Source organism: Phyllostomus hastatus, unplaced genomic scaffold (assembly GCF_019186645.2).
Source record: "Phyllostomus hastatus isolate PE091 unplaced genomic scaffold, TTU_PhHast_1.1 phas_scaffold_78, whole genome shotgun sequence".
Taxonomy (NCBI): Eukaryota; Metazoa; Chordata; class Mammalia; order Chiroptera; family Phyllostomidae; genus Phyllostomus; species Phyllostomus hastatus.
In genome coordinates this window covers 29,634,269-29,646,700 of record NW_025334041.1, presented here as the reverse complement: position 1 = coordinate 29,646,700, position 12,432 = coordinate 29,634,269, and the positions used below count along the sequence as shown (strand labels likewise).

At 38.9% G+C, this 12,432-nt stretch overlaps 1 protein-coding gene across 1 annotated transcript; it reads right to left on the bottom strand.

Annotated features, from left to right (window-relative positions):
- Positions 1-660: 660 nt before the first annotated feature.
- Positions 661-11,468, bottom strand: BET1 (Bet1 golgi vesicular membrane trafficking protein). The gene is made up of 4 exons (XM_045828031.1): positions 11,317-11,468; positions 6,590-6,705; positions 3,789-3,845; positions 661-1,835 (listed from the first exon to the last, which is right to left on the bottom strand). Exons 1-4 carry the CDS (start codon positions 11,333-11,335, stop codon positions 1,680-1,682), a joined length of 348 nt encoding a protein of 115 aa, XP_045683987.1. The 5' UTR covers positions 11,336-11,468; the 3' UTR covers positions 661-1,679.
- Positions 11,469-12,432: the final 964 nt, after the last annotated feature.

Here is a 12,432-nt window from a genome sequence, read left to right as displayed (position 1 = left end):
TGGCAGAGTGCATAATTAAATAATTCCTGGAAAAAAGAATCAATCTCTAATTATCTTAGAAATTTCCACTTAGAGGTCACATTACCACCTCATAGACCGAAACCAACTTCTTGTCTTACTCTTAAAATAACTCCCTTTGATTTTTCTGTAATGGTAGGGAGAACATTTATTGAGCGACTATCATGTGTAAGGCACTTTCCAATATATTATGTATCTCTCATAACAATTCATGACTTAATGAAAAAACAGTGAGCAAGTGAAGGAATGGAGATTTGAACCCCGGCCATTGAACTCACGCCTCAGTCGGTGCTAAGTCACTTAGCCCCTCGCAGTTCCAGTGTGTTAACCTGTCAAGCGGAGGCCTAATGACAACAAATCCAGCCAGAAAACATAGGATCTGAACTGACAGGTAATTAGGGATGAACAAAAAGGATTGCAAACTCAGAAAAATCAATGATAATAAATTTATAACTAGAAAAATATTTAAAAATTAAATCTTTTTGAAACTGCAGTCATTTCATTTGTTTGAAGCAAGTTTGGAAATAATACAAATATGTTAGCTTATCCTAATTTTGCTTGGAATCTGACTTTTCAGGATCATTTCTCAGGTTCTTTGCAAAAATATTAGAGACTTGAATAAAGAAGCAATACAAGTGATTATTTCATTTCATTAAAAATTTATTTTTGGAGCTCATAAATGAGTAAATTCCAAAATAGTATCAATACAGAGTATTTAAGGACATTTTACTATTTCTTTCTACTCAACATTCCACCTTTGTCTTGCTTTCTGTAAACAAGTATATTGGATTAAAGCAACAATACTCTTAGCCCCAAACTCAATGCCGAGCACTTTCCATTGTCCGTTTTGAGCACATAATAAAGCAGAGGCAATTAGTTATTCCTGAACGTGTTATGTTCACTCGGAGCTTGGCAATTGCGTTGGCTTCACATTATTCTCTCACAAATGATAGCCAAACGGCCTAAGTAGCTAAAACCATAAAACTTTTAAGCCAAGTCAGTGGTATGCATAAAGTTAACATAACAACTATAGCATTAAACATTTGTTTGACACGGCACCAGACATATGACAAAATAACAAGCTTCATTAAAGAACGAGGTTTTTGGGGGAAGAGGAGTCACACCAACAAAAATTATTAGAAAAGATTATAGGTAAAAAGGAACCCGCTTACAATTTAACCCAATAACAAAGGAAAGGGGGGTATATCATCAGGGTGGATGTCAGTTCAGGAGTATACATTTATCGTTCCACCACAAACTCGTCCACCACCTCAAGGGCTCAGCAGCAGGCTCTCAGGCCTTCTATTATTCTCCCACTGAGTTTCTCTACATGGAAAATAAACCCACGTGTATGGCAGCAACAGAATGCTGTACTGCTATTTAATCTGACAGTAAACAAAAGAAAAACAAATGTTAGGGCCAGACTGACTTTTGGCCATTTCAATACCCCTGAAAATAGGAGCAAAAATGAGTCATTAACAAACAATATTCAAAGAGCACTGTATTATCTAATGTGATTTATAAAACAAGTAAAATTTAGTCATCTTCAGTGGAAAAAGCCATAGTATCTCAAAATTAGGAATGTTTTGATGATGTTTTTTTACCAAAGTAGTACTCCAAGCCACTGAAGTTGGAACAAATCCCAAACTCACACGTTTGCATCACCTCTGTTTAATAATCCAATAAATGACAAAAAAGACAAACAGTGAAAACAGCATCATATAGCACAGCAGCTTTGTTTGGCTCCCTCTGGATAAAACCTTCAGTTTGTCCATAGTTTTACCTAGAAATCCAGTTGTGGAATCAAACTGTGAATCCTATAAAAACAAAACAAGTTATAATATTTAGATTCTAATACTCTACACATGCACATTTAAGTAATTGGATGTATTGTTACTGGAATACATTTTTCATGACATTTTTAGTGTTTAATCAACTCAGGAGTCTTTTTATAACTTGGATAATCAGCCTGATTACTCCATGCAAAACTGAGTAATCCTCTCAATGAATAAAAAGCTCTTTCATTATCCAATAAACATTTATTTTAGCCCCAGAGTAATTCAAAAGTCCCAAATTATTTAGGTCTCATTCCAATTATGTGGATTAAAAATACACTAACAATAAAGTAGTTTGTCTACTATCATACAGGTTTTTCCCCACTTTGGGGCGGGGGGGGGGGGTGGGTGGGTGATCAAACCATTTTACTGAGGGCCTTCGGGGGAGGGTCGAGGGGCTGGGAGGACGATGAGATCTGACACCTCCGGCCTGACCAGGATCTCCCCAGCTCGGGGCTGTCCGGGAAAGTGGTCTTGAACTGTGGTTTTGTTGGGCGTGCTCTCCTAACTCAAATGGCTGTGCTTCCAGGTACAGCAATTCATCCAAAATTTCATATGGTTGTTTAGCAGTTAAATGTACCTTTACTTTTAAGATCTTTTAATGTAAATAGCTGCCTTTGAAGTAGAGTCTATTAAAAGTTAAGAGAATATAATGTAGAAGTGGTAAAACTTAGTAAAAACTACAACACGGATGGGGAAAACTACCATGTTAAAACATAGCTGTTAAAGTCCTGATGATGGGGACTAGGTATGGATTAGACCTATTGCACTTGCACAGGAAACTCAATGTCCTGAGGTGTAAAGACCTCGGATAATTGTAAGTCTTTGCACCGCTCAGGTTCCAGGGAGCTCAAGCACTTTATGCATCTGTACTTCCTCAGCAGGGTTATGTATCAGAATCAATTGCGATGCTTTCTTAAAAACACATATACCTAGGTCCCTCGCCCTGACACTCAGAATCAGTACAGAGTGGGAACCAGGTGTCAGTATCTTCAGACAGCCCCCCACGGGACTCTAATGTTAGCGCAAGCTTCACGGGAGCATGGCTGTCAGTGCCAGGCTCAGTTTTGAACAGGACAATTTTAAAAGCATGTGGAAAAACTGGGGAAAGCCTGGACAAGTTCGGTGTCCAAAGTAAACACTAAAGAACAGAAAGAGGCTTGCAGAAGAAAAGGTATCTATTGCTGACATTGTTTAGACTACAGATAAAAGACTCGGGGATGTTACTAGTTCAAGTCCTACTGATTTGTTCAGAAGTGATCCTTAGGATATCAAGCAAAAGAAAAACAAATAAGCAAGCAAAATATAACCAGAGACAATGAAATTACGAACACTCCGACAGTAACTAGAGGGTAGGTGGGAAGGAGTACTGGGGTGAGGGGGAAGGATTTTCAAGAACAACTGTAGAGGACACATGGACAAAACCAAGGGGGGTGTGGAATGAGGGGAGGGAGGTGGGGATGGATGGGGTGGGGGGTAAATGCAGACAACTGTATTTTAACAATAAAATAATTTTTTAAATAATCAAAAAAGAAAAAACAGAAATAACCTTATATTAAGTGTAAGACCTTTGGCTGACTGGAGGTAAAGTACTTTTTGATCACTTAGTAGCCTATATCCATTGCGATATAGACTGAACACTCAAAACAGTCATTTGTTCTGAGTTGTCAACAGTGCTTCTAAACACAGCACTAAAGCTCCACTGGCTTCCATTCCTTCATCCTACTTATTTGTGTTAGGCAAGATGAAATTTGTAAAATATGGCAAAAATAAACTTTGTGCTTATTCTAAACCAATTAAATATAAATGGATTGAAATCTAGGATTTATAATCTCTAGATATATTTCAAAATGGATAAAAGTTAAAATGGTATTATTCCTGAGTAACAGACTGAGAATATTAGATCAAATTTCTTACAGTTAAAATCCCACTTACCATTTCAGCTAAGAATTTATTTTGACTTTTAACTTCATGGCCTATTTCAATGGAAAGCTATAAAGAAAAAAACATATATTACTACTCATATAAAGTGTTATAAAACAAATATAATGCCATTTTAAATATATACTTTCTCAAATAAAACTATTCTAGAAATAAAAAATATACTCGATACATTTTCACTGAAATTAACAGAAAATATATTTAGTTGTTCTACTCCTTCCCCATCAAGAATATTGCTTCCCTACTCTTCATTTGGATTTCATCTTAATATCCAACTCCATTTTTAAATTTTGGTACATACGTCTCTCTGATTCTCCTATCTTTGCATGCTTTTATCTTTCTTTTTCAAAATATTTTATTCATTTTTAGAGAGAGGGTAAAGGAGGGAGAAAAAGAAGGAAACATCCATCAGTTGCCTCTAGTAGGAACTCTGGTCAGGGGCCACACCCAGAACCCAGGCATGGGTCCCAATCAGGAGTTGAACCATGACCTTTCACTCTGCGGGAAAATGCCCAACCAACTGAGCCACACCGGTCAGGGAATATCTTTCTTTATATTATGCACATAACGGCATTTAGCTGTGTATTTCCTTCTTTATATTTTTAAAGATTTGTACAAGTACCTATGTTATCATTTCAAATTCAGATATAAGTATTTAATATTCTCCTGCTGAAATGTGATATTACTTTGACTATATGCCTAGATTGATTATTTCTTTAGATTCTAAAGGTATTTTTCTTTAAAATATAACAAATTTGAAAAAAAATTTTACGAGTTAGTATTATTAAGATTCTAAAGTTATGCATAAATGAGAATGAGCCTAAAGAAATCTGTAATTATGTTTGCTATTCAAACCAAAACGTGTTAAATACCTTATATGACAAATTCATTAAAGCCTTCACTTCTAAGATACTTGAATAAATACAATCACAATTACTAAAAACCTTGGCAAACCATTGCAAATATTGTTCTCAGCTTACTTCGTGTGAAAAGTATGTGGGGATATTATTGACACAAAACCATACTAGAATTCTACAGATCATAATATGAGATAATAAAGCAATTATAAAGCTCGACTGCCCAAATTACCTAACTGCTTTGTACATTCCTGCCACTGAAAGGAATTTCCAAGGGAAAAAACCTTTCGTTTAACAAGGAGCCTATATTATCACATTAGAGGTTTTTTAAAAAAATCATTTCATTCCAAATTCCACTAAATGTTACATTTTCTGAATTATTAACATTATACAATATTGCTTAGTTCATAGATCAACTCCTTTTGATCTAGTATGACTTTGAAAACAATACTCATTGCAGGATGTAAGTCTCCAGGCTGAATACAATTCTATTTTCCAAGACTAGTGAAATACCAATTAAGTTTTGGCAATATGAATTCTACTATATGCTCTATAAGTGTATAGCATTTTTATTGTAATGCAGAATCAATCACACACTGTTAAAACCATTTTTTCTTTATTTAATACATTTAATTCAATACAACTAATAATAATATTGAGAACTGTGTAGTTCTCAGTATATTCTACTGAGTTGTATTCTACAATACAACTGTGTAGAATATAAAAATAAGTACAAAAGAAAACCCTACTTACTGGTAAATTTCTTTAACATACAAATAATTCCAATGTAGATCACTACACAGTAAGTGCTACAGAAATGGTACAAATGGTCTTATATATAAGAGAAAGTTACTTCTGATGTGGTAAAAAAGTAAAGCTTAGAGGATGGAAGGGGTGCAATGAAGTGGACCCTTGCAGATGGGCAAGACTCCAGCCCTTGTGAGGAGGTGAGAACACCCAAGGCAAAGGGATGGCACAATCAAAGATATGGGAGCGGGAGGGGGAGCGGGAAGTGACGGCCTGCCCAGGACAGAGAGAGCACTCTAATTCGGCAGAAAGCACAAACACACTCTGAAAGTGCACGAGATGAGGTCTGAAAAGCTGTGGACAATCTTTAAAGGACCTATTCAATCAAACTAGAGTGTGAACTTTATTTCTTACATTATGGGAGGACCGTGAAGTCTTCTGAGAGTGTAGGATGCAATTTCAAAAATACTCTTGCCCTGGCCGGGTAGCTCAGTTCATTCAGGTATCATCCAGCATGCCGCAAGATTTTAAGTTCGATTCCCAGTCAGGGCACGTACCTAGGTTGCAGGTTTGATCCCTGGTTGGGCCATGTACTGGAGACAACCAAGCGATGTTTCTTTCTCCCCCTTTCAAATCCATGGGTGAAGATTTAAAACAAACAAACTAATCATCTAAAAAGATGACTGTGGTGATCTATGTAGCTCAGACCAGAATGTGTAAAAAACAGGAACAGAGAGGTTAAGAGGCTTTCCAAATAGAAAACCAGGGGACAGTATTAGAAATAGAAAAGCAAAAATGGAAACAGTAGAAAGAAAGAAACATAAGATTTGGTGATTGATGGGAGGTAAAAGAAACGTGAGAGACTAAGATTTGCAGCTTAGGAGACGAGAGGACGGGGTCAGGAGACGGCCTGGGAGTGGAAGGCAGACAGTACACAGTGTTTGAGGTTCTGCCACCAGAAAGGGCTGAAGTTTATACAAGATAAACAAGTGTACCATATGTTTTGTTTGGCCACATTTTCAAAACTTCTATGCAAATCATGTCTAAATTTTGAGTGTACCTAACTGAACTACACTATTGGGTACATGAATTCCTTATATGATCCCAAGAAAAATATGCAGTTTCTAATTATATAATATATATGCATATAAATACACAAATTTAAAAGTACTTAATATGTCATATACTTACAGATTTTATAGCATTTACTTTGTGTCTCAGACTTTCAGTGAGTCTGTCATTTTCTTCTTCACAGGCACTGTACCCACTATTAGCATAGCCATAGTTGCCAGGCGGTGCTCCTTCACCTGCAAGGATTGGCCCCAAGTACAGTTGTAGCCAAAAGTCACTTTTGAAACCTTGATAAGAAAGAACAGAAAAAGACCCCTGGAGGGCGTTGCAGACCACATATGTCTATAACATTCACATTTCAGGGGAATTTTAAAAATTAATAAACCAAATAAAGAGCAGAACAATTCCTTCAATGCCCTCTCTTAAGCAAAGACTATTCAATTAATTTGAGTCCACATCTCCTGATTGCTAATTGATTGCCCACAACACACTAAAACAAGCACTGATGCATAAGGATATCCAGGACATAGTTACGGCTCCACAGAACTACACACTTGGAAAAAGAACTGAAGTTGTGACACTGACTCCCCACTGAAGAAGCCTGGCTATGAAGAGAAAGGGAGGGGGAGGACAATACAGCAGGAAGGAGCTCACAGCAGAGGGAGGGTCCTGTATTGGCATCCTTCTTTTACATAGAGGAGAACTGGAATAACTTATGAATACAGGGGATCATTCATTTTTCAACAAATATTTAAGAAACCATCTGTCAGATCCATTGTTCTTTTTAGGTGCTACTTTTTGGAGCTCATCTTCTAAGGGATAAAATTGAGAACACAGGAATGTGGTCCCTGCCACTGCCTAATATAGTACTTGATATACATCAGGCAATCAAACTGGTGGAGTGAGCCTTGCACAGTGAGTCCTTAGATAAATGTGTTGGGGAAATGAGAAAGTATAGTTCAAGGTGTTGTTTAACATTTAAAAAATAATTGATGCCAAAAGAAAAGGCTGTCTCTGAAGACTGGAGAAAACTATAAAGAGAATGGAGGAAGCTGTCTGCACAGGTTCCTGGGGGCGGGCGGGGGCGAGAAACAATCCCGGCTGAAGCAATATACAGGAGTGGTTTTGACCTTCACGGGTGTATGTGAGAGGTCGTCAGCCTGAGTTGCCCATGAGAAGCTGGATGGTCAGACTACTCAAGAGTTGGAAGTGTACAGTGTTGGGCTGCAGATGCACAGAACCCCAAGAGGTTGAGACTGCTTACCAAAAGAGCGGTTGAAGATATGGATTACAGGGTCCAGACTAGACAGGGCTTCAAGTAGTTTCAATAGATGTCTGAGACTATGGGGAAAGGGGTGATCCAGAAACCAGAAGTCTGGTAAACTCAAAGGGTCAGTGGAGTGGAAGTGAGGGTAACAGATGGAGGACAGGAAGTGGCTGTCAGCACTGGTAGTTGAAGGATGGTTGAGGTGTGACTAGAAAGCTCTTTCAAGGCACAGCCAGAGCTCATTTTCTCTAAAAATCAAAACTCCTTCTTTCAAATTCCTACAGTTCTGGCTGTATCTAACACTAACACCATACTCCAGGCTGCACTCTAAGGGCAGAAACTAAATGTTCCCTCATGGCCATGTGTACCCTACAAATGTCTGCACACACATGCATATGTCTGCATACACATACAGTAAGTTGTAAATGAATTAATGAGTAGAATCTCAGTTCACCGTTATTCGACTTTGAATGTGCTTGCTTTCGTTAAGAATGGAATTATAAGCTTTTTTGAGGGCAGATACAGTATCTCATAATTCTGTGTCCCCTGTACCTAATGAGTATTTTATATGCAGCAGACACACAATCTCCACCACCACCACCACAAAGAAAAGAAAAAAGGAAAGACAAGAAAGCCACACTCAACAGACAACAAAATGTTAAAGTATTTTCCAGAGGAAAAAAGAGTTGCATTTCCCCAAATTTCCCTCAACTGCTGACACATAAAGGTCTCCAAAGTGTTATTATGAAAGTGAAGAACGTTCTATGACTAAGCATGGTGTTTTCCCCCACTCATTCAAGTAATCATTTAAAAATGTATTCTCATTCCATCAATTAATGATATTCTGTACACACTCTAATAAGGATCAAAGTCCTTAAAGAAAAGAGTTATATCTCCTTTTATCACTAAGGTTCTGAATGTACATTTGCCCAATAGATAATTATTGACTGGTTGAATTTAATCCCTTGACAACTTCACCAAGGAATTTATTTCTAAATTAATAGCTATTCGCTTTATTTCCTTTGTTTTGCTCTTTGGCTTACCTTAATTTTAATTTTAAAGTTCTATAAGGTTCCATTTATTAAAAAGTAAAATTCTCATCTACCACCCAGGAACCTTTCGATGTACATTTCTTCTGTTAAGAGAGTTTTAGACTTCCCTCACACTATCATCCACCCCCAATAAAAAAAGATAAATTCAAATGAAATTCTAGGAGTTGCTGTTCCCAACTTAGCTCCCCTTTTTGTCTGAATCACTGCTACGAAAGCTGTAGGAAACGCAGTGAGTGGCAAAGTCACCATCCTCAGTCTTTGTCCATTAGATACATGCTACTTCTTTTGGGTAGTTTCTACCAATAGCTGAACCACATCATTTAGGGATTCACGTGAAGTGTGACGGCCTCTCCACATGAATAGCTATCAGATTCACTACTTATCCCAAGTTTAAAATTCCAGGTCAGTACACATTGATACTTAAAAGAAAACAAAGAACACCCTGGCTGGTGTAGCTTAGTGGATTGAACGCAGGCTGAGAAACAAAGTCAGGGCACATGCCTGGGTTGCAGGCCAGGTCCCCAGTGGGGGCCACGTGAGAGGCAACCACACACTGATGTTTCTCTCCCTCTCTTTCTCCCTCCCTTCCCCTCTCTCTAAAAATAAATAAAATCTTAAACAAAAACAAAAAACAAGCAGCCTGCTTCACATAATACCAGTATAAATTATAGCAATGGACACCTAGGTCATCACCCTTCCTCTCAACTGCAGGGGAGCTTGAAAGAAAAAGTCTCTACCCAGAGATTCTAATTTAATCAGTCTGAGCTTGGGGGACGGGGGTCCAGGCTGCAGTGCCTTAAAAGCTCTCCAGGTAATTCTAATGTACAATGAGGGCTGAGAATCACCACTTGTCAAGTTCTTTTCCTGCAATTTATCATGACACACTGCTGAACAAGATATCCAAAGGGTCCAAGGGGCCTATGGATAAAATCCAAACTCCTTGGCCTGGCACTCAAAAATTTCTACAACCTCGTAGCTCTGGTTCCGAGTTTCCTACTTCAGTCAAACTGGCTTGCTCATAATATTGTCAACGCACCATTCATAATTCTACTCCTATAACTTTTTTGGGGGGAGGGCAGGCAGTTCATCCTTCCAGCTGGAACTTACGTCCCCCACCCTCTGTCTTCAAGTTCTAGTTCAAGTTCCTATGTTTCCACAAAAGTACACAGCACTCCATCTCTGAAATCCCTAAACATTCACTATCTGTAGAACTTGTCTGGCATTTGGATGTATGACTGCCACCTTGTACTATAACTTATCTTTGAACGTGTTCCTACTCCCCAACTAGATTGGAAGCTTTGGGGAGCACAAACAGGGCCATAAACGACTGCATACCTAGAGCTTACTCAAGTACATAATAAATGTTTCCTTTTGTCATTACTAATGATACAAAGGAAAAATATCTGGGTATATAAAACTAAACTTGCTCAAAATTAGTTATTTTTTCTCTACAATTTACCTGGTCAATTTTCCTACTGTGAACTGAGGATTCATAAAAACTGCATTTTTTCAAAAGCTGTTTCTTATACTATAATTTATTAATCAATGTACAATTCTAGAGTTAGTGGCAACTTTCACTAACTTTAAATATGTCTGAGACGTTTGAAAAATATTTTTTTTTCTTTTTCTCTCTTATCATAACTGAAAAAAGTAACATCTTTTTCTAAATATTTCATACAGTTTTTTCAGGTACACTGTTTCAGGTACACATGCTCATTTAGCAGGGTTCTATTCTTTTGTTCTTCTTTTTAAATTGTCTCCTAATAGAGAACTTCAGAATCAGAAAACGCTGTTTTAATAGCTGTGCATTATAATGGCCCACTACAAATCCTTGTGCCTAACTAATTCCTGCTGGTTGGTAATCAAGCTTCCTAAGACAAAAGGTGGAGAACAAATGCTAAGTCGCTAAGCATTACCACATTCTACTACTTTAACAGTGGAATAAGGCTCAGATAAGAAATGTTCTGGGTAAAGCGGCCTTTGACCCTGATGTTACATATCACGGACTTTAATATTAGTGACACGTATATTTACCTTTGTAACTCATTGTGATCATACTACTACTACTACTATCACTACTACTACTACTACTACTACTACTACTACTACTATTAGTGTGCTTGGCATGCAACACTCGTCAAATTTCACTTCTGATGAAACTAATATCCAAGGCCAGCAGAGAAGAAGAAACCGAAGCCGGGCTTTGGGGAATAAGCAACTTCCATAATTATGCTGGGTGAGAGAATTAACACTAAAGACTTGACTGCTGAGTTGGCACCTGCACATAGTCCAGCCCCAACTCCTCCACTACTCTCTCTAAATCCACCATCCAAACTTGGGACTGAACCAAACTTAAGGAAACCCCTAGGATCCGGGACAAATGAAGTGTTTCCACTTGGCACCGCCTCCAAACACCCCTCCATACATCCTGCTCTCTGGCTGTTTCCAGTGACAGAAACCCCGCGTTCCGGCGCCCAGCACCGCCAGTTCCAGGGCCCCTGAACTTCGAACCTCAGCCCTCTCCTTACCCAGGCCTGCACGCCTCATCCTGCAAGAAGAGGGAGGGAAAAGCGGGAGAGTGGTAGGTAGGAGGGAGCCAGGGGTCACGCGCACCACAACTTCAGGACGAGGGCCCGGCGAAACAACTTCTTCCCCTAAAGCGCCACGACAACAGTGGAGTCTAAACACTGCGCGGGCTGATGGCGTCATCCAGACGCTCATTGGCGCCCTGCGAGGCGTTTGAATGGCATTCTGGGCAATGTAGTTCACACCGGATGCCGGGCCTAGGGCAAGGGCGTGGTGTGAACGCGGCTCTGGGCTTCCGGCAAGTGCCTAGGCTCCTGCGCCTTCGACTTTGGGTCTTCGCTGTGGAGCTCGCGCCCTCGCTAGGGTTTGTTCTCAGCGTGTAGGTCCCGGAGTTTAACCTTCCCAGACCTTGAGAGGATGGTTGGCTTTTCTTGATTCCACCTCTCACTTCCTCTCACGTCCAATGTCAGTTCAGGGCAAGTCGAAGAAAACTTGTTCCAAGTTCCTGATCGCTCACATAAGAAATCTAAGGCCACTGAGGGAAAGCAAGAACGCTGAGCGATTCATGCCGGGTCACCCAGTAAACTTCCCGGTTACTGGATTGCTTGTATTTCTACAAAGAGCCATGGTATTGCTTGTTAAGAGGGCCTAAAGACCTGTAAACTGTTCTGACCTTTTAAACTTACTCAGGGGACACTGAAATACTCTTACACATGGCAATGATCCAATTTATTAAGATTTTAAAAGCTTGTTGGCCAGTCAGGGTGGTAGTGAAATCAAAGCTGGTCCTAGAATTTCATTTTATTTCACAGGATTATCATGAGAAGTAATGAAATAACGGTTTTTGTTGAAAAAACGTTTTGCTTTTGTTTCTTCAATCTGACGCACAGTAAAATGCTCAGAACGCACTGGGTGTTTTTGCGGTTTGGTTGCTGCTGAGACACAGTGGAATACTTTCTCCATGCTAGAGATTTCCGAAAATGCAATCTCTGATCATTTCCCTCATAGTTTCCCAATATAAACATTGACTATAGCCGTGGCAGATAAATTTCTGCCTTAGGGTTGTTTTTGTAAAATGCACTTGAAAACAATTTTTAATAAAAGTTATTAACTTGGGA

Excerpts from the sequence above, each read along its gene's own strand:
- BET1 (XM_045828031.1), bottom strand. Across the intron at positions 3,846-6,589 it reads AAGTAAATGCTATAAAATCT|CTTTCCATTGAAATAGGCCA; the intron begins GTAAGTATATGA and ends TTTTCTTTATAG. Across the intron at positions 1,836-3,788 it reads ATAAATTCTTAGCTGAAATG|GATTCACAGTTTGATTCCAC; the intron begins GTAAGTGGGATT and ends TTGTTTTTATAG.